The 23,160-nt window shown below is 41.0% G+C and overlaps 1 protein-coding gene across 2 annotated transcripts in view; it reads left to right on the top strand.

Moving 5' to 3' along the window:
- The first annotated feature begins 642 nt into the window (after positions 1 to 642).
- lamb2 (laminin, beta 2 (laminin S)) overlaps positions 643 to 23,160 on the top strand; it is a 58,260-nt gene continuing 35,742 nt past the window's right edge. For both annotated transcript variants that reach the window (XM_039799432.1, XM_039799431.1), the window contains exons 1-2: positions 643 to 752; positions 1,184 to 1,247. In XM_039799432.1, the coding sequence (XP_039655366.1) occupies positions 1,217 to 1,247 (31 nt within the window). In that variant the 5' untranslated portion in view covers positions 643 to 752; positions 1,184 to 1,216. The remainder of the gene's footprint in view (positions 753 to 1,183; positions 1,248 to 23,160) is intronic.

Raw genomic sequence — 23,160 nt, 5'->3', positions numbered from 1 at the left:
ACAACAGGGTGGCTAACAATAGGCAATAAGCACCTGCATGTGAATAACACCTGAGTAACCAATCAGCATTTGTTACCTTAGTATATGTTTAGAGTGACATTTCATCACTTTTGCATAAACATAGCTTGTTTCACAAAAGAATATTACATAATCTTTTGCATGGTTATGCTATTGTGTTCATTGGGTTTTACACATTAGCCTACCATGCACATAAAAAGATGTGTTATTAAATAAATGTCTTCATTTTACTTTAATGGAGGCAAATCTAGGCAGATTGATGGAAGTGCATTTTTGCTGTAAATGGACATGTCTCAACAATTTTTTTTAAGGGCTTATTTAAAAAAAAAAAAAAAAACTGTGGTCAAGTTAAAACTTTTGTTGTGCCACATGGAACTACAAGAAATTCAACAAAAACCAAACTGTGTAGGACCATTAAAAAGGTTGGCCTATTATCTTTATTTTTACCCCTAACTTCCGCCCACCCGTGGACTCTACACGCGACCATCCAGTCAGCAGGAGGGCCTGTCTCCCCCGCGGCTCGCGCCCTCCCTCCCCCACCCCGCGGCTCGCGCCCTCCCCCCGCGGCTCTGCTCTGCTCCGTTCCGGGAATCCAGCACGGGGTTTCCAGCGGAGAGCCGCAGGAGTTGAGGACTTCTCATCGCCGCTCAGCCTCGCATCCGTCCGGGCAACTCCGCAGCAAGTGGACCGAGAGGGAGACGGTAGTCGTACACAACACAGACTGAAACAGCACGGTGAGTGTCGTCTTTTTGTTTAGCTTAGCCTACTATCTTTTAAAGTTTAAAGACAACCAAATATTGCCTATATATTAACACATTGGACCGCTGAAAACATTTTTTTTTGCTTTAGGCTACGTAGTCCCACCTGACTGAGAGTATGCTAGTGATGTTTTTTTTTTTTCAAATTAAACAGCACAGAGGAACTGACCAGAACAGTGGTCCGTATACATTTCCAAATGGTGGAAAACTGATAGTGGATTCAGAAAACCCCAAAAAAGTTGGAAAAAATAAAAGCCAAACTTCACGCAAAGTGTGCGTTCTTCTGCAGGGATATAGCTATATATATTTCATATATTTCATTTTCATAAAAAAAATGTCGGTGCCTGTTGAATGTAGCCTATATCTGTGGTATATTACTGTTCATCACAAACCGTTGCATGCCACAGGTTGCCTGCAGCCGGGTTGAGGTGTGCTTGGAGATGCAAGCGTCTCTGGTAATGCTCGTCTGCGGTAAGTAGACTGTACACAGAGCCCTTTAAAGTCAATCCATGTTTTCTGCTGTACAACAAATCCTCAGAAGTGATTCACTGAGCGGATATAAAGGCTGGCAACTGTCTCCAGGTCACTGGGCTTTCTTTGATAAGTCTCTGGAAAAAATGGAGCGTAGGCCATGTATTCATGTTAAGCCCTTGGATGTTGAGTTTAAGTCTTATTTAGGCCTAAGTACAAGTTAAAAAGGCTACTAGGGGTTTTCATGTGGAATCCATATCAGTTATTTTCATGGTAATGTTGTCAAGATCCTGAAACTTGTTCCAGAGGGTGTCTGCAAATTAGAATGCATTGAGAAGAGGTATATCTCAAGCTTAGGTTAAGACAATAAGGATTTTAACACAAGGTAAGAGGCTGCTTTGTCCTTTGAAAGAGTAACATTTTTGCTGTGAAATGGCTGGGGACCAGAAAACCGTTGTTATTACCTTAGTGAATGGTAATCAAAATCGCAAGTTGTTTTACAAAACTGTGGTTTCATGTATTTACCTCTTCCAAAATGCAAATAAAAGGTACAAGTCAAAGCCAAAACAACATTTATAAAAGACATGAATTGAAGTACACTCAAGAAATGTGTCTCTTTGTCTGTCACAGTGACTTCTAGAGCAGACTTGGTTACCAGTTACATCTCTTATCCTTGAGTCCATGAAAAGCGCTATATAAATTCAATTTATTATTATTATTATTATTATTATTATTATTATTATTATTATTATTATCCTCTATCAATATACAGAACAGTCCCCAGTTAAACACAGTGCAGGAAACATGCAACAGCTCTGGTAGAAACCGTAGCCTGAACATGGTGGGTGTGAGGCTGATGGGAGTGTTGGCCCCTGCACAGAGATAAGATGTTTCTTTTTTAGGGCCCCTGGTGCTCTCCGGGTTTGTGGGGTCGTCCCTGTCTCTGTCTGTCGGCCTCTCTCTGTGGGTGGTGTCGCTCTTTTTATGGTCCTCCTAAAACAGCCCAGCTGAATCCGCAAATAGAGACACCCACTCCACACCTACCTCCAGCAGTGTTTAGGACCCTTCTGGATGCTTGCGTGTCCAGTGCTGCATGTACGTGTGTATGCGTGTGTGTGTGTGTGTGTGTGTGTGTGTGTGTGTGTGTGTGTGTGTGTGGGTGTGGGGGTGACAGAAATAAAGAAAGGCTGGGAACCACACAGTACCTGATGAAGGCTTCAATCCACTAGATCAGTTGTCTTTGTCTCATTTGAAGTCATAAAAAGACACTGAAAAGTTGCGAAAAGCCATCAGTACTGTTGCCTGACACCTGCACTACTCCAAGCAAAGTGGATGTGTGCTCAGTGCTATCAGTTAGCTAAAGATTTATCTGACTAATGACCCTCTATAAAATGCTTTAATAAATGCTTTGTTCCCTGTAGCTGAAGACAATGGGCTCATTGCTCCAGTTAAAGTCTATTAGTGCCTGCTGTTAGCACCCAGGGTGGCTCCTCAGACATTAGCACTGATCACTACTGCTGCTCTTTACGATGGCTCAGATCGTTTTCAGGACACACAGCAGCCCCTTTGGCACGTTTTTCCTTTCAGGTTTTATTCTTTTCTTTTGTAGACCAAGAGGAAAGACACTGTAAAGTAACAATAAGAACATGTACACACTTAAAGGCCTTGGAAAGGTATTTTCTAATTTCTATTTCTGCTTTTTACCATGAGTGGTGGGATCCTACATTAACTAACTCTTTTTCTGCCAAAGTTAGAACAGTTTTGTGGTATTTTACATTCTGTATTGTGTTTTTCTGTGGTTTGAAGTAAGCAGGGCTCAGTTTTATACTATTTTGGGGGGCATTGTACACATTTTATTTAAGACAGACTTTAAAAAATGCAACCCTATCAATTAAAAGAAGAAGAGGGGCTGACCCCTTCAAAATACATTGATATAGGCCTAACTGATGAGAGAAATAGATTCAAGTATCTTTATTAGTTTAGTATCTAGGTTCAGGTTTCCATTGGTAGTCCAAAAAATTGTGTATTGAGCATTATGTTTTTGGCTGCAGCCATGCCCCGATTTAATGCTTGTTCTCAGCTCCTCGTCATTGGTTCTGGTTTCCATCTCATTCCAAAAACCATCTTGCACCTCAGCAATTAACTCAGAAGCCCTTTTATCTCCAAGTATTTACAGTAGAAGTCAATAGACTGAGTCAAAGGAAAAGGGTCAGAGATGTAAGAGAACATCTTTGTAACCTCTAAGTGATGTGGAAAGATTGAAGTGTGTGGAGAGGAAATAGGTAAAAAGAGCTAGAGAGAGAGATATGGGATCAGCTGAGATTGTATTAAAGGGAAATCAGGGCAGGAAATGGGAGACAAGGATGTGTTTCAGAGCGGAGAGGTGAACAAGTGTGTCTGACGTGAAGTCTGTGTCCGTGTGTGTCTATAAAGCTCACACACTGTCATTATAGAGATAGGGAGCTGTCCATTCAGAGTCCTGACGCCTCTGAGCACAAGCTCCCAGGTCAAGGGTTGCGTCCAAAAAACCCCCAGGGCAGAGACGGGTTAATTGGAGTGTGTACGAATGGATGCATGTGTGTGTGTGTGTGTGTGTGTGTGTGTGTGTGTGTGTGTGTGTGTGTGTTTGAGAGAGAGAGAGAGAAGAAGAGAAGGAGAGAAGGAGAGGGTAAAAGGACTCAGGTTGATCACAGGGACAAAAGAACCAGCAGTGCCTCCTCTCTTCTCTTTTTCTTTTCACTCTCTATTTCTATTGTTATTCTCTGGTGGGTGGGGGTGGATAGAGGAGTGTGCGTGCGTGCGTGTGTATGTGTGTGCGTGTGTGTGTGTGTTTGTGTGTGCGTGCATCTGCAGAAGTTTTCTTGTGTTTCCTTTTTTAGCTTTTTAGCAAAACGACAATGATAATACAGCTTTTTCCCCCTGAGTACTTGTTTTGAGTGTCACTTCGCAAATGACTTTACATGAAGTGATGTGAGAAGTTCAACTGAGGGAGAGAACCACACATCATTATTTCGGAGAAAGGAAGGAAGGCAGGGAGGATGGAAGGAAGTAGGAAGAAAGCAAGGAAGGGAAACTTAAAAGAGGATTGAGGTAAATCCTCTGTAATTCACCTTTCTAAGAGGTGTGTGCGAAGGAATGGGGTTTTGTTGGTGTGTGTGTGTGTGTGTGTGTGTGTGTGGGCAGGTGAGGGTTGGCATTAGGCAGTGGGAGTGAGAGAGTGTGTTCCCGAAGCTTTTGTAAGCCACGGCCTCCGGAAATGTGCGGATGCCAGAACAATGGTGCGGTAAAGCCTACTAACCACCAGCACCAGAGACAGAGAGGGAGAGAGGCTGAAAAATTGGAGGTGGGGGGGGCGGGGGGGCTGAAAGAATTGCGACAAAGAGAAAAGAGGGAGAGAAAGACTTTAGGCACAGGGGGAAGGGGTGGGGAGAGAGGAGAGGGCACAGGTTTGTTTTATATGAAAGGACGGTGAGTTAGGTTTCCCCGTCCTGTTGGCAGGGGCTTTTCTGGATGAAAAGAGGAGGTGGAGATAGAGGAGGAGGAGGACTTGAGGGGGAGGATGAAGAGGCAGGGAGGAGGAATGGGTAATGGAGATGGTGTCATTAAAAACAATAGGGTGGCTGGTACAGTACAGTGGTGAACCTGAGTGGAGCAGCCATGTGCTGACAGTGTGGAGTGAACAGGCATGTTACCACGATGAAAGAAACACGATACGTTTTTGGCAGTGGCGGTTCTAGGGGGGATGGGTGCGGCAATAGTAGCCAGTGCCCCCGTAATATTAAGCCTCGACCCCGCTCTGGCCCCCCTAACTGTGGCAAATATTTTCATACATTTTTAACCCCACTTTTATCCCAAAAGAGGGGATATTAGTCATGTTCAGTGATAGTTTTTTTAATGGTTATTCCATATGTGTATCATTAGTCTTTTGTAGAACCAAACCTATGGAGGTACAGTATATAACACTTGTGCTAAATATATTTGGTGCCCCTAAAATCGCATGTGGCCCTAGCCTGGCGCCTAGAACTGCCACTGGTTTTGGACAATTTGACATTATACACCGACATGACTTTAACATCTTCACTTTTGAGTGTTGCCTAGGTTATTTCTGTGACTGTATATTCATGGTTAGTAACAAGCCCTGATCTGTACCTATCACAGTGACCCGACTGCAAATATTAAGACAAACAGTGAAGTTAACACCCAGCTTAAAATCCACAGTAACAGGCCTTTTTTTCCACAGAAGACACTTTGACTTGTTACAGTTGGAAATGCACAGGTGTAAATATTAAAATCAATGATGGTTAGCTTCAGTTCCCGGGTCCTGGCTCACTGTCACGCTAAGTGCCTTTCCATCCACCTATTTATATTCGCATTTTCAATTTGCAAATGAAAAACACTCAGTGGAAACGCTGGGAATTTGAAGAAAAAAGGGGCTAAATATCGCTAAGAAGTATTTACTCTTGACTGAGTTGGAAAAATTGGCTTATTGATAAAAAACTAAATGTGACAAAGTGCAATGGAAACAGACAAACATGGACTGATGAGGAAGCTGTATTGTTTCTCAACATAATAAATGAAACAAATAATACAAATGAAATCAAACAAACTTGGTTATTTCTTATTATCATGGCTTACTGGGACACTTCAGTGTTCATGTTTGTAGTAACACCTGTGCTTTGCAAACGGTACTACGACTAGGTCAACATGTCAAATGGAAGCTGCTTAATAAATAAAAAATATGACCGTCAAAAATACAGCCCTGGTCTGCTGTTTTGACCGGAACGCTCCCGTTGTAAAAATTCAAACAAGCAGCTGCCTAACAAATAAAAACTGACTGACCTGTTTGCTTTGATATGAGCGGAAAAGCTGACAGAGCCGACCAACTCTGCTTCACCGGTGCAATATCTTCATTGAGTCATGAACAATGTAGGGCAAGTGAATTACTCATTACATACTGTACTCAGTGTAAAAGTAATCACATTACTCTTTTCTCAACAGCACAAGTCTTGTGCTGTTGAGAAAAGAGTAATGGTACTTTATTGACATTACTAATTCCTAAAAATAGACATATTTTCATCAGGATGTATGAGTTTCTTCCTCTTTGAAAGCTCCATGTTTACCGCAATTAGAATACAGAGGGACATGTCTTCCTGTCATGTCCACCCTCTTTACCTCTGACATGCTATTTGTTTGACAAATCTAATAACAGGTTGGGTTGTGCAGCTTGTTAAAAAGCACTCTCAGACACCTCTTATTATCTAATCGCAGACAAGCAGCAATTACTTTGAGAGACTGCAGCATGTCAGGATGGAAGGAGGAATAAAAAAAGGAAGGAAGGAAGGAAGACAGAGACAAAGAGAGGAAGGAAGAACATAGGGAAGGATGGAATTAATGTGATTATTTCCTGGAGAGATTTCTGATTATGATGTTGTCATGGAAGATTGCGTGACCTCATAGTGGTTTCATCTTGTAGCTCTGTAATTACACACACACACACACACACACACACACACACACACACACACACACACACACACACACACACACACACACACACACACACACACACACACACACAGATATATAAACAGACAAAGGTCTAATAAAACCTTCTAAACGTAGGCCAGTTGTCTCATGTTTATTTAACAGGGACTATGCACACTAATAATACATATAAAAATTTAATATGTGCCAGAATTAGCCAAAAGGCTATTTTACATCTCTTGTCCCTGGACAGATCGTACAATGTCACACCTAAAAAGATATGTCACCTGTATTTGAATGATATTGACATGAGAATTCCCAAAGAGCCTGCATGTTGTTGTTAACTGTGTAGTGTAACATTTACCTGAAAACAAAGAAAGAACTTAGACTCCACAATTACTAGAACCTACATTTACCATTTGGCAACTTGAAAGCTTTTCAAAAAAATGTGTTTATTAGATCCTCCTTGTCTGTATGTAACACAGGCGTTCTGTTAAAACATTTTAGTCTTTCTAGTCACTGCTCAGACATGACAAACAGAAGATAACTGTTTGCACAGGCTGAGTAGCACTCACCATGACACTGACTTTGTTATGTATTACAATACCATGGAACGTAACATTGACAAATATATATATATATATATATATATATATATATATATATATATATATATATATATATATATATATATATATATATATATAAAAAGTTTGGACACACCTCATTCAATGCATTACCTTTATTTTCATGACTATTTCATTGTAGATTCTCACTTCGAAGGCATCAAAACTATGAATGAACACATATGGAATCATGTACTTAACAAAAAGTGTGAAATAACTGAAAACATGTCTTATATTTTAGATTCCTCAAAGTAGCCACCCTTTGCTTTTTTGATAACTCTGCAAACCCTTGGTGTTCTCTCAATGAGCTTCATGAGGTAGTCAAATGGAATGGTTTACTTCACAGGTGTGCTTTGTCAGGGTTAATTAGTGGAAGTTTTTCCCTTTATTAATAAAAAAGCAAAGGGTGGCTACTTTGAAAAATCTAAAATATAAGACATGTTTTCAGTTATTTCACACTTTTTTGTTAAGTACATAATTCCATTTGTGTTCATTCATAGTTTTGATGCCTTTAGTGAGAATCTACAATGTAAATAGTCATGAAAATAAATAAAAAAACGCATTGAGTGAGAAGGTGTGTCCAAACTTTTGGCCTGTACTGTATATGTGCAGATTTGATGTTCACTTAAGCCCTATTCGCTAAAGATTACGAGGGGACCTCATGTGATTTATGAATTACAGCCCCCACGTCTGTTCTTCTAGGGGCGCATTCACACTGGTTAAGTGTAGTCTGTATTTTACTTGAATTGACTGACATTATCCCCCACATGTGATGTCAGTGCTCTGTCAAAAAGTTCATGCATAATTGTCAACACATTCAAAACATCCCTTACCGCAAGATGGTCGGTAATTTGCAGTGGAATTTTTGACAAATTACGGACATGGCAGGTTCGCACAGGATTATGATCACAGATGACCTCCGCAATTATTACAAATTACTAGGAATCCCCAGGTAATACTAGTCCTGTGGGAATAGGGCTTGAGATTACACAGCATAAGCTTTTAGCACAAGTTTCAAGAGTCTACTAATTGATTTTCATATTGTACAGAAATTGTTTTCTAGAAACGTTAGACGTGATTTGAAGTTAAGTAGCCTAAACAGTTATCTCATCTGAGCCTCTGCAGATACCGGACCTGGAGAGATACGAGATACATTTTCAAGCACTGTTGGGCAGATTTGTTTTCTCCCGCTTTCCACTGGCTCCTCCCTCAGGGGAAACATAGGGTCATTTTCAGTTCAAATCTTTACACACATGCAGTACTCCCCTGTGTATTCTAAATTATACTCAGACTATGTGTCTGGCCTTTGCCTTTGGCCACACAGAGGTTGCCCTCTTCTTTTTTATACAGGAAATTACTACGTTATTACGTTCATTGCTGGTCATAGGTTTACATACGAGGAACACAAATGCACTCAGATGCACATACAGTTAGAGAAAACACAGGCACGCAATTACTCATTAGACAGAAAAGTATTTGTCATTGTGCACATGCACACACACACACATTAGCCAGATTATCATGAGGCTCAAACAGGTCACCTACACATACATGCAAACACACTAAACGCTTGCCTCAACTAATGGCTCGTGTGCTGTAGTTTTCTCTGCGCTTTCCCTCTAAGTGGAGCCAGATTTTCTTTATCAGAGGCTCTGATTAGCACCTAGAGTGAACACATCTGCACTCTGCTCAGTGGTCCCTGAGCAGCTGCTGAGCACCAGGACAAACACACACAGGGCCAGATGTACGTACATTTGCGAATGTAGCGCTATCAGCGCCATGGCCAACCCGCAGAAAGCGCGCGCTGTGATACTTCAGCTCACTTCGTGTTTACCAAACCTGCAGTTCATCGGGCAATCAGCGCCTTTCTCTGACCACTATACCGTAAATTGCGCGCATCTTTCTATCATGGATCAGCCACTAAGTCAGTCAAAACAGCAAAAACAAAGATTTAACGATAACTAAGTTGATCTGCTTGTTCATGAGGTAACAGCTTAATGTGTGTTATTTCAGCATTAGTGGTGGGGAACTGTATGTATTGACTAGTGCGCTGTACCAAAGCGTTAAGTACTGGTGCTATGATACGGCTGAGTGCAGACTGCGATATCCCCACTGCTGATGCTATGACTGTTTGAAATAATCCTGATGCCAATATTTGTAATGTAGCGAGGAGTTTACCAACATCTGGATTGGAATGTGAACGCTGAGTTAGAGATTCTCTGTCTTTGATTTCTTCCAGTAACTGTAATATTGCATGGCAGCTTAATCTGTAACAATTTTCACCGCAAAATAGAGGCGCGCTTTCACGGGTGGTTTTTGTACATACCTTGGAATACATAATTAGGCACACTTTACGCTTCTCCTCCCATCTCTTTATGGGAAACTCCCACTTTCGCCTTCACCCTCCCATGAATGCATAGGCGTGACACGGAAAAGCGCAATTTGCCATTTTCAGTCCCCGCAACAGGCATTCTGCACTTTTACCTCAGTGCAGCCTGTTTGTACATACCTCGCCATGCTTTTACGCGCACGTTGCGAAACAAATACGCCTGAAGTGGGCGCAAAAGCGTTAGTACATCTGGCCCTCAGTAACCACTAACCAAACCCACAGCAACTCACTCTCTTCGGCTGAGTTAGTCGGACAAGCTGGTTGACCGACAGGCTGCACCCAACATCTGCTGGCCATGTGTGCACTTTAGGCAGCAAAGTAGGCACTTTGTTGCCAGTAGCTCAGAATTTTACAGATATGATCATCATCATCATCATCATCATCATCATCATCACTCAAAGTCACACTGCACTTTATAGGTTTTATGTGCTGTAGCTGCACTATTGTTTAGGGATTGACCGATACTGGTTTTTCAGGGCCGATACCGATACTGATTATTGGTAGTTAATGAAACGATAACCGATATTTGGAACCAATATGCATTTACAGTGAAAATGAAAATCTTTAATTAAAAATTAAGATTTTGGAATGTTACAAAATCCAACACAAAACTTTGCTTAAATGCGTTTAAGCTTTAAGTAAAAGATAGTCAGATAGTGTTGTGGTCGGGACATTAAGTCAGACTCAGTGGTGAGTGAAACCGAAGCAGAGGGACAGACACAGAGCTGTAGCGGAGCCAAAGAAAGCAGTACATTTTTAATGAATTAACTTTTATCGGTTATCAGGCAAAAAACGCAGATACAGATACAGATACAGATCTGCAAACTGCCAAAAAACGGCCCCATAATCGGCCAGGGCCGATAATCAGTCTATCCCTACTATTGTTCAAAGGATAGTGTAGTAGATATAGTGTAGACTTAAACTTTCACGCTCCACCATCAGCTACATTTAAGGATACTTTTTGGAGCAAAGCAGGCTGTTCTCATGAACCATTCGTACATATACTGTAGCTACGAAAAGTAATGCACTGTAATTTGTATATAGATATGGATATATTGATGGATAGCTCCTAAAAGGGCTTTCAAGTGGGGGAGTTTGTCTCCTGGAAGAAGTTAAGGGGAAAACAAAAGACTTTCACCCAGGAAATGAGTTTTCTAACCCAAACCACGATCTTCTTTCTAATCTTAAGTGTCGTCGCTACAGGGCAGTCACTCACAGTGCCACGTACCCGGCTCACAGGCACCTTTTATCGGCATTATTTAACTCTCATGTGACCGGCTGTCATGTGACCGGCCGGCGGTCGCTGTAATTTCCTAGAATATCATTATTGTTGTACATAAGTTTCATACGATGTGATACAAACCCATCCATGAGAATGCGTGAGCATTATGGACTGAGAATTGATTACATTTTTTTATTCTATTTTAATAATAATAATCCTGGTCATTCTAGAAATAATGATTTCCAAATGTTCAAATATAGTATGAGGACACAAAATCCGTCTGACCATAAGCCTTCAGTGTGAACGTACTGTAGAAGTCAGACAGACTATTACAAACACTGTTTTACATTGATCTCTATTAGAACGTCAGTAAATCACTGCAGACGTGGGAATGAAGGCTTGACAGGAGCAGGATGGGCAGTGAATGTGCTTCGCATTAAGAACAAACATACATCCATCCAGCCCCACTCTCCACTGTCCACCTGTTGCTGATGATATCCCATGTTTCCTCTCCAACATGGAGTGATTCAGACGTCTCCGGGATGGGTCAGGAATGTGAATGTTTCCTCCAGTGGAGCCAGCTGTCTCCGAGATCCATGCCTTGTTAATCTAGCAGCCTGTGTAATGGCCAGTGTCTGGCCACACTCACTGAGACCTTGTTTCTGTTAGACAGCAAGGCAGTCAGTCAGTGACAAACAGCTGAGGATGACTCAAAGACCATGTTAGACCAAGACGAAATATATAATAAAATTGACAAGTTGCTACAAATAGGCTCTGCTTCCTGGGGTTTTATATATGTAAATAATTGTCAGATACAAAATAACACGTCTGGGCCATCATGTTCTTTGATAAGAATTCAATATTAAATACAGAATCATCTGAAGCCAGAGATTTCATATTTCCTAGTTTTTATATAATAACATGTACATTTATATTGTACACACATTCATTGTACAACAAATATCCGACCAGACAATCTGATTGGTCAACTAGACATTTAGAACGTGCTCAAAACAGCATGACGGCATACCCAGAGTAATTTCTCTGTCAACATTATGGAGTTGAATTAAAAAACTGTTTAAAAACATTTGTATTCATGCAAGTAATTCAGGAACCACAGTGGAACACACTGCAGATATCTTAGTTACAACAAGATTGAGCTAGCAAAGCAGTTTTGTGTTTATACTGTATGTGCGCTAGTTATTCAGTTTGGAAAGTCTACAAAGTTAACATTAGCTTAAGTTAGCCGCTGACTAATGTTTTACAGGGACAGGTAATTGTCTCTGTTGTTTGAAGTTCGCTTAAGTTGACTGGCTGACTAAACAGGGAGGGACTAGAATTCATCTTTGTCAGGTTTTTTAAAATTTATTTTGAGAGCGAATTGCCCCACAATATGATACAGTATGGTTATAACTTTTATTTTGTTGGTAACCATTGTTGTATAATCGCAATATTACACTCAAGGGTTTGATTTAACATCATATTATTGGCACTTCAGTGATGCTTACGAACCTCGGGGCAAGCGCCTCGGTCCTAGCTGCATCACTGTCTTGCCAATAATCGTTAAATCAAAACCTCTTGTGTAATATTGGTTAAATACAATCTGTGTCCAAAAAGATGAAAAAAATACAGATAAAATAAATAGGAAGAACAAGTAAGAGATTAAAATTAATGTATTAATGAATAACAATTAATGCTGTGGGTAATTTAAAATAAAGTAATAGTTTAGTGGGAAAAGCAAGTTTGAAAGATGAATTTTAAGTTTTCTTGTAAATGTAAGAAGGGTGAGGTGATCATTTGTAAATCTACCGGGAGGCTGTTCCAGAGTTTGGTGACTAAATGCAGCGTCACTGTAGGCTTTAGTCCTGGACAAAGGAACAGTTCATGGGAGCGCACAGTGATCTTTTTAGTACATCCACCTATAAATCGATTCTATAAGTTACAGGCTAACTGCGGTTGGATTTGAGCACAGGTATGATGAGTGTTCTCAGTTTTGTTTTGGAGGAAATCCTTGTTGCCATGTTTTGAAACAGTTTTAGATGTTTGATCAGGTTCTTACTGTCTTGCAATATACAAGACTAAAAGATAAAGAGTTTTGTGTCATCTGCAGATGAAACATGGTTGGATGGCTGGTTTTCAGTTCGTTGACTTTAATGGCAGCATGCACACAAAAAACAATAGGGCCCAGGACTAAACCGTGTGGCATACCACAATACATATTTACAGAACCCCTGAAGAACCTCAGTGTTTTATGTTTATGTTTGAGCTTATAGCCAAGCCACCAGTGGTACTAAAACACACAATGCTACATACTAGGGTTATAACTAACATTTTGTGATGTATCAAATAGCAAAGTTACTTTTGTTATCTCCCAAAATTAGAACGTTAGGTGGACCAGGCCCAGGGCTTGACATTAACTTTTTGAGGCACTTATCCTTTGGACAAGTACATTTACGTTTTCGCTTGTCCATGCACAAAAGTCACTTGTCTGGGTTGAATATTAGCTGATATTTAACTACGTACATTTAACCGATACAAATGCTGCTAATGCTTGCTAGGTACACAGCTGCCGACGCTAGCTAGCTAACGTCACTTACTTGTCAGCCAAGTTGGGTTGCCCCCGGCAGCAGACGCCGCAGAACATTACTCCTTCTTCATAACGCACCTAGTTGATTTCATCTCTCCAGCTGTTCACACATTTTCTTTCCCTTTTTAACTCGTATGGTTCTGTTGTTGTAAGGTTAATTGTGTTGATTTCGCCCTGCAGCTCAGGCTGGAAACCTGTAAATTTTTCTATCCTGCTTTCGTTACAATTTTGCGGGGACCAATCACAAACTGGCTTATCCACCTGGCGCGCTATTGGCGGGTTTAACACGATGACGATAGAGAAGCAAACAAGCAGCTTCTTGTTTACATTCAACATGGCGGCCACCGAAGCACAGCAACCCGTTCATGCCGCTGTTGCTGCTACATTACCTGGTGCGTTGGTCTGATTGGTTGAAGGACTATCCAATTGCGTACAGTCATTTGAACTATGCCCGTTGATCACGCCTTTTGTGCAGTAGAAAATACAGAGCAGACTCCCCAGACTAATGTTCAATCTTAAAAGATTGAGCTTGGTCTGGTGATAGCCAGACTAGCTTTCCCTGGCACTTGGCCGGGCTGCAGAGCCTGAAGAAACATCACTCTCCACTCCAGTCTCCACCACTGTTCTTCTGAGGAAGGTACAAATGTATGTTTAAACTGCTGGCGATTATTACTTGGACCGACTCCTGATTGGCCAATCAAAGCATTTTGAGTTGGACGCTGGTTCGACGGATTGTGGGGAAAAAATGTATTTGTTTCAAATCGGTAAAATAAAATCGGTAAAATAGATGTAATGAGTGGCACATAACATGAAGTAACATGGCATTTTATTTTGTTTGAGTTTTAACTTGTCCAGTGGGGCCAGTAAATTTCTCTTCCACTTGCCCTACAAAAAATCCACTTGTCCCGGACAAGCGGACAAGCCTTAATGTTGAGCCCTGAGGCCTGGGCATCAACTATTTCTTGATATATTTTGGTATTCCTCTCCAGCTGTGGGTCTGTAGCCTTGTCACTACCTTTCACACCATTAGCCCTCATACTGTTAAATAATACATGACATTAAGGTCAGCGGTCATTTTTATAAGCAAGGCCCTTGGCGCTGATTATGGAAGGGAGGAAGTGAGGAAGGTGAACAGTAGGGCAGAGAAGGGAGTCAGAGCTGCTGAAATGCTATGGACATCAGAAGAGAAGAGAGACAGGAGGCTGAGAATAATAAAGAGGCGAGGAGGGAGGAGAACAGCTGGATCTTTGGCTGTGGGAGTCGACCATCCATCAGCTAAGTGCAGAGCAAAGAGAGCAGGGAGAGTCAAGGAGGGGGAATGTAAACTAATTAGCTCGGTGGAGTTTAAGATAAAAGGCTGATGACTTTTTCTCTGCCCAGGTTTTAAAGTAGCTGTCTGATGGTGAGCGCTAAACATATTTGTGCCTCCTAGTCCCACGCTCAAGCAGGTCAGGTAGTAGCTCATTGCCTGTCTTAAAATTATGCTGTTCTTGTCTGCTCACTTTTAATAGGCGAGCTGATATTGGATCTGACCATGCTGTCATTTTAATATTCTTGGTGGCGGCATGTTTTGTTTAACTCTTAACCCTCCTCCTGTCTAAGCAAATGTGTATGTGTCCACAGTGTCCATGTGTGAGTTTTTTGTCCTTCTGTTTGTCTGTTTTGTTCTCGGGTTCCTTCATTGTTTATGTTGGTAGATGTGACAGCAAACTGTGTCTCGCCAGCCTGTCCCTGTGGAATGTGTCATGTTGATGCCACATCCCCCCCACCCCCCCACCACCATAACACATAGAGCTGGAGGAGTAAGTTATTCTATGGAATGAAATGGATACAGATGGGTGACAAATTAAAATTTAAGCCAACATAAAGTAACTAAGTAAGTAAATAAGTAAGATATTGGGCCACCACAAGCCTCCAGAGCAGCTTTACTTCTTCTTGTAATAGATTCTTCAAGTCCCTGAACCATACTGCGGGAAGGAACACTAGTCTTCCAAACTGTATTCCTTAGTGGTTTTGATGATGGTGGATAATAGTGCTGTCTAACAATTATGTTTTATTGACCCTTTGCTAAGCCCTGCACCCCCTTGAAGCAATAGTCTCACTCTCATATCTATATGCTAAATAGAAGCTACAGCCAGCAGCCTGATTAGCTTAGCTTAGCATAAAGACTGTAAAACAAGGGGAAACAGCTAACTTCTCATCTAACTCTAGGCATGAAAGCAAAGGTCATGTTACTACACCTGTGAAGCCTCCCATTAAAGGTCTCATATTGTGAAAAGTGAGATTGAGGTGCTATATAAATACTGTGAAAGTATCAAAAGGATCAACCCACAGAGAAATGTACACAGGCCGTATTCAGAAACTGTGCCTTTAAACGAGCCGTCAGGACCTCGGTATGGTTGTGATGTCACAACTATACTATATATAGGTAGAAAGTGCCCTTACAGTGCCAGACCGGGCTCTTTCAGGAGAGTGGCTTAATGAGACAGGCGCTTAAACGGAGCGTGTAAAGCATGTAAACATGTTTTAGTGGAAACCCAAAATACAATTATGTACCTAAAATTAGCATAGTATGGGACCTTTAAAGCATGGCAGATATGCCGTGTACAGTAACAACAGTGGTTACTCAGGCAGAAGTAGACATAAGTAGCTTTACATTTTTATTCAGCGACAACTTTCTCTGCCATATTTTATCAGCCATAGCTATTGTAAGCTCCATGAGTTGGTTGGAAACTCTGTCTCCTCCTGCCTAATTTTAAATGTTGCCAGCTGACTCTTATAGGAACCCTGCAAAACATATTTACTCAACGCTGCGTAATATGTAATGTGAGGCTAAAGCTAACTGTACTGTAGGTACTGTAAAAAGCCAGCATCCAGTTGCTAAGCTATGATCGGACAATCACTGTTTAGAGGTGGGGGGGTTAGCATTTCAAAGGCCACAGCATGTAACTTAATCCATTCAGTGACTCCTTGTGTATAGAATCATCTGGATTCATTATGTTTCTCCACTTATTTATCAAAAAGAAATCCTTGTTTCACCCATCTGAACATAATAAGGATATAATAACAGTACACATCAAAGGGGAAAAATATACTGTCACTTTTTGTAAAACAAATCATCTATAGGTAGTTGCCATCTCCACGGTCTGCCCTGTAGGAATCTCCATATATATTGTGACTATCCCAACGAACAAACTGACCAGGCCAAGTCTGTCTCCCTAATCGCTATTAGTGAGAGATTTTCTATTGCTACATCAGATGCTATAGCCTTTTTAAGGAAATGGAAAACAAGGTAATTTTGTCGCATGCTGGCAACTGAGGCACTTTTAAAATAAAGTTCTTGTGTACTATACTTTCTGTTTACTGACTGCTCGAAAGCAGAGAGGAAATCAAAGACAGCGATGAAAGTCAGGAATAAAAGCAGAGCTCACCTGGGGGAAAGGGGGCTCAGGGGTGGAATAGGGTTAGGGTTATGGTAAGTTGTATCACTGCCTCTGACAGTTAAAGCATTGCCTCATGTAAAAGACCTGTTGGCTTAGAGTCAGATTTCACTGTCCTTTGGCAACAACATAATAATAATATCATGCCTTTTTTTAACTGTTAGCCTAGAATAGGTTAACAACAGTGAACAGTATGTCACCTGCTTGATGCCCTAAAGAGCGTGACAGGAATGCCACAGTAATATATAAAAAAAAAGCAGTCTTGGTATATATGGTATACTATGAAGCTCAATAATAACCCTAATGAGGGGTGTAGCTAAAAGAGGCTAAACAAGCTGAATAGTGCACAATATGGTGCAGGGCTACAGTGCATAGCCTGCTGTTATAGGCTAATGGCTTGTTGAACAGCAGTGCTTTGTGAGCTGAGGAAACACACACACACACACACACACACACACACACACACACACACACACACACACACACACACACACACACACACACACACACACACACACACACACACACACACACACACACACACACAGCGGCAGAACCAGCACCACAGCCCCCTTCTCTTCTCTCAGCTGTCAGCCTGCATTCCTCCCTACTTCTCCATTTATGGCTACAGAGGAAAGAAAGACAAAACGAAGAAGGAAAGAAACTGATGTCCAACCCCTACATCATCTCTGTCCCTCAAAGCTACAATATGCACTTTTCACTTCAAGGGAAACCAATTCTATGTCAGAGTCTTGATTATTTCCTCCCGGTTGAGGAGGAGCTATCTTGCCTTGTAAGCCACAGTGCCCGTACTCAGCCTAAGCTTGTATCCACAGCTAAATACACAAATTAACATGCCATGACATCTGAAATCCAGTATCAGGCCATATTGGGGATTTAAAGGAATAGTTCGACATTTTGCAAAATAATATGATTTCTTGCCAAGAGTTAGATGAGAAGATCGATAACACTCTCATATCTGTGTTACACATAATGTTAGAGCCAGCGGGTGACTAGCTTAGCATAAAGATTGAAAGCAGGGGAAAAAGCTAGCGATTTGAAGCCAGCAACTTTAAGCTTGCACATTTAGAGTTGTAGACAGACAATTTTTTTATACAATATGTCTGTATATGCATATGGCATCTTTATGCACTTTCTAACACTCAAAGTGCCTGCTGGCTCTTCCCTACCTACAGGAGTCTACAGCTACTGCAGTTCACTAGTGTTGCACTGGAGCTAGAGCCTCTACTAAAAGTATATATTTGCTCACTGCACTGTACAGTAAAGTGCTTAGACCCTACCAGTTGATATCATCCGTTTATCTTTCCTTCATCCGTCCGTCCGTCCCTCCCTCCCCCCCTCCCTCCCTCCCCTCCCCTCCACTGTGCTCTGGTCCCTTCCCTGGTTTACATCAAGGCAGCAGCGGTCTAATCACTGTCAGCTACACAACCCATCAAGGCTCTGACGTCAACCTGCCAGCCCTATTTGTTACAGCTTCAGTGTGAAAATAACAAGAAATGCATTGTCATTATCGTTCGATGTTTGCACCAAGGAAGTTGTTCTGGATTGTTGTGCACATAAGTATAAAAAATAGTGTTCTTAAAGGTAAAAATGCATACATGCATTATAAATTTGTGAAAACTAAAGTGAAGTGGTTTAAAATGTGTCCACCTTTTCATTTAGAACCATCCAGTGTGTAATAACAACAACAACAACAACTCATATGCAGTTCTTTACTCTTTATATCTTGTTTTCCTGAGACTGTGGTGATGTCAGCCTATCTGGTGCTAAGCCTGTGTAGATTTTCATAGACAGACAAACAAACACAGAGATTAAAAGACGACAAGAAACACATGATTATACGACACATCAGATGTCTGCTTCGCTCTCACACACACACACACACACACACACACACACACACACACACACACACACACACACACACACACACACGCACACACACACACACACACGCCAATATTTTCCAGAATAGATATCAACTTGTGTCTGGATGGGTCTTCCCACTGTCTCTACAAAGGCTCTGTACTGTGTTTCTCTTCTTCTCTCACCCATCTGACCTGCTCTATTTGTGTTTTTTCACACTTTCAGAGTCAGATAAAGGATAAGGGAACGACCTCAGGCCTTTTTTTTTTTTTAGTGTCTTGGCTGATAATGATAAATGTGAAACAGCTCAAATTGTTACCTCACACTAATAAAAACCTCTAAAGGCCCGGACACATAGAGCCGATAATCGGCCGTCGGACAGTCTGGCGAGGTCTGTGACTCAAGTCTGTTCAGTGTGTTCTGTGCCGTCGTCCGTCCGAGGGGCTGTCGGCCTTCATTTTGGCCCGATTTGACATGTTGAATCGGTGGAGCGGGCACTGCCGGCAGTCGGACTCAAATGACCCATCTGATTGGTAAAGTGCTAACCCGTAAATGGGGAGCGGAATGAGCATGACTAGAGTCTCCCAAAATCTGACGAAAATCTTTTAAACTGACCTTTGTTGATCTGAACTGAAGACAGATTCAGCAACTGCATGGCCTATTTCTCGCTAAAATGTTTTCAGAAAAACGTTTTGGTAAACTATTTTAGTACAATATGAGATCGTATTCTGAACAAGCCGCCATGACAGTCTGTCTTTGAATTTCCGGAGAAACCAGACCCACGTGACACGTTCATCCAATCAGCTACCGGTTACATTTTTTGGGCGACAATACAGATTAGCGCCGCCTGCTGTTATGGAGACGTATTACGTTTCGTCTCTTCGGTGTGTTCCGAGGCACTTTTTTGACCAACTCGGGTAGACTGATCAGTCCGACTGGCTTTTCTGCCGACAGTTGGCCGTCTAGTTGGTGTGTAAGCAGCTTAATGGGTGTCTTTTGTTTAGTCAACGAGCACTTGATGCTTACATTTGCTTGAAAAGGGTATAATCTGTACAACGTTATGTCCTTGTCAGGTGTGAGTGTCAAATTAATCCTTAGTTATGATTATGTAATGAATGAGTGTGTATGTGCAGAAGTGGCTATGTGTCTCTGCATAGATGCACAGGTGCACAGGGCCTCCATACTGTAGGCCTGTGTTTGTGACATACAGTATGTTAACCTCATATCTGCTTGTGGCTCACTTGGCTGGCACCAACCTGGGACTTGTCCAGATGCCAGGCAAACACAGAGTGAGTAAGTGTGTATGTGTGTGAGTGTCCATGTGAAATCCTCCTCTGCACTGTTCCCAGCAGGCTCCCTAGCTAGCCTCATAGCAGTGTCAGGCTGTGATAATGGACTGTCTTTGTCTACCTTAATCAGTGAGTGTAGACCTGCACAGTGCATCCAGGCACTGACAGGTACAGCAACCTGTCTCCCTGTACTATTGTACAGTGTGCAGGCAGCAGAGGCACCCAAGTATGGAGAAGGCTGACATCATAGCAGGCTCACAATATTATCCTGTATTCAGTAACAATCTGTTGATATTATTGAAGTCTACAAGTGAAGAACAAGTGCCTTATGTCATTCATTATGTGCTGTGTCTCTTTTTGATTCCAGAAATAATAGCACTGCATCAGTGGTATAACTGAGAATGTGCTGCTCATGTGTTTGCCAGGGAAATATACAGAGGCCCTGGCGGCAAGTGAGAAATTTCTTTTTGGTGATCCATTTTCTGAGGTGTGATCTAAATTGTTTTCTGTCCTGTGTTTATGACTTAAGAAGAAGGGGAAAAAGTTTTCCCAGGTGAAAAAAAATGTTTTGCCAAGATCTTTTTTTTGGTTCAGGATAATTTTTCGTAGCCTCTCTTGTGGCTGAAATGAATTAAAACAACAAACAAACCAAAAAAATGTACCCGCCAAAAACCTTTTTTCCCCACCTGTTTTTACAGATGAAAAAAAAGTTACTTAGGGAACGTATTAGATTATGCTGGCAAAACCTTTTTTTCACCTGTTATTAAGTCATAAACACAGGAGAGCAAACAATTTAGATCAGACTAAGAAAAGGGATCACCAGAAATGTATTTCTCATTTGCCTCTCAGGGCTTCCGTAAAAAACAAAAGGTGTTACGCTGTTACGCTTGTAAAATAACTTATTAACAGAAAATATGGCTTTATTTATTCTAGGGTTTGAACTCTGAATTGCAGTCTAAATGTAAAGCTGCTAAATGTTTGCTCAAATCAAATTATTCGTTGTGCGATAATAATTTCTATACAATATATATAAATGTGCTTGCAATAATCTTTTCTCTCTTCTAAGGCAAGGGCGTAACTTTGGGTTCAACATTGAGGAGGGTTGAGATTTCCACTTTTGAGCAAAATTAAAATTTTGTGGGTCAAACACTTTCTGCATTCTAGTGAATTTTTCTGCAACAATTTGAGCCTTTTCTGCATCAAGTTATGGTGTCAATGTCTTTATTTATATAAAGGAAATTATAATAGGTTTTTGGGGTGGGTTGCACTGGCCAGTTTTGATTATTGGGGGGTTGTAACCGATTCATATTTGATTCGCCATTCAAGCTCTACCAATTCAAAATTGATTCATAGAATTCCAAAAATCGATTCATATTTAAAATAAATATATATACATATATATATTTTTAAAATTGTCTGTATACTGCAATCACATGGGAAAAGTAACTACATTTGCATACTGTGAATCGTTTTTGAATCGAGAATCGTTTTTGAATCAAAAAACGATTTTGAATCGATACTTGATCGTGACATTTTCTGAATTGTGCACCCCTATAAAGCAGACTGATACAGAAAAAAAACAACTAAACGTTGGAGGAATGTGAATATAAACCCTGTTTTCCAAAGCTTGAAAAAATTTAACCCACAGTGTACGAGTGTTTTGTAGAGAAGTCACTGTTACATGTTGCCATGTAGTCTGTATATGTATGCAGGCAGGATTAGAAACACCTGTTGTGGACAGACCGTAGATTGACGGCAGGACCTCTGGGTCTCCACTCTCCTCATACCAATTTCCTCATGGCAACAGACACAGACCACAGGTCCCAGAGGCATGTAGGAGGAGTAATTCACATCAAGATGTCCAGTGGAATGTGTGGCGGCTGCTGCTGCTGCTGGTTGTCATGAAAGTTTATAAGGTTTATTTTAACTCCCACACATAGCACGGCTCTAGTGCTGTATCATAGCATGGCACACTATCTGTTCACTCCATGCTTCGACATTTATACCACGTCTGTAAAAAACAAGCTTTTCTGTTAGAAAGGTCATGTCAAGTCTCCATCTGGAGCCATCGGTAAATAGCCATTCATTCATTTTCAAGATGTTATACTTCCAAAACGTTGCTGGTCTTAGTTGACTCCTGTATGACCTGCATTGGTTAGTTTCCAGATTTAGCGTGTAGCTGGGGCCTCTTATCAGGTCTCGTTAGCAGAGCCAGTTAACCTGCAGGGTAGCCTTGAGATAATCCCCCTCCCACTGAATGTTGTCTCAACATTGAATCGGTTTTGATCAAGCGGTAGCTGTGTATTTGCCCATGACCTTTACGAGGCTTCTACACAAGACGTTTGTGGGAAATGTTTTTCCCGAGAGCTATAAACCCTAGCAAACATAATAATTTACCAAAATTTGCCTTTTGATGACGTCAAAACCCATAACATCCAAATATGGCTTTCATTATTTTCTGTTCCTCGTATTGGTTTTTATTTCTAGGAGGTTAAAATAAAACGGTTAACAAATGTAAAACAATGTTTTTTAAATGTATGGACGTCTTTTTTTAGCATATAAATGTTCCTTCACATTTTCAATAATCTGCATTATCTGAAGCCTAAACGTAATGGATGGGGTCAAATATAAACAACTATCTTAAAGGGTAATTTCGTTTTTTTGGGTTTTTTTTTAACCTGGACTGTATCTTCTCATGTTTTTGTGTCTAAGTGACTGATGGGAACAGTATTGGTAGTATTGGTCCGTCTCGGTTCATCTGTCCACTGTTCCAACAATCACTACTCTGGTTTGGTTGAAATAAAGTCTTAATTTATCCATTTACATGTAAAAAGAAATATGCTGGCTCTATACACGCTAAAATGACTAAAATTTAAATAGAGTCTGGTGGGTTTGGCAATGGCAATTTTAGGGCTGGTTCATGTTAAACAAAAAGGATCTTACTCTTTAACAAAAAGGTCTCCCTCTGAAAGGGATCATTTCCATAATG

Source organism: Perca fluviatilis, chromosome 5 (assembly GCF_010015445.1).
Source record: "Perca fluviatilis chromosome 5, GENO_Pfluv_1.0, whole genome shotgun sequence".
NCBI lineage: Eukaryota > Metazoa > Chordata > Actinopteri > Perciformes > Percidae > Perca > Perca fluviatilis.
The sequence above is the reverse complement of the archived record's forward strand: the minus strand, read 5'-3'. Positions and strand labels throughout refer to the sequence as shown.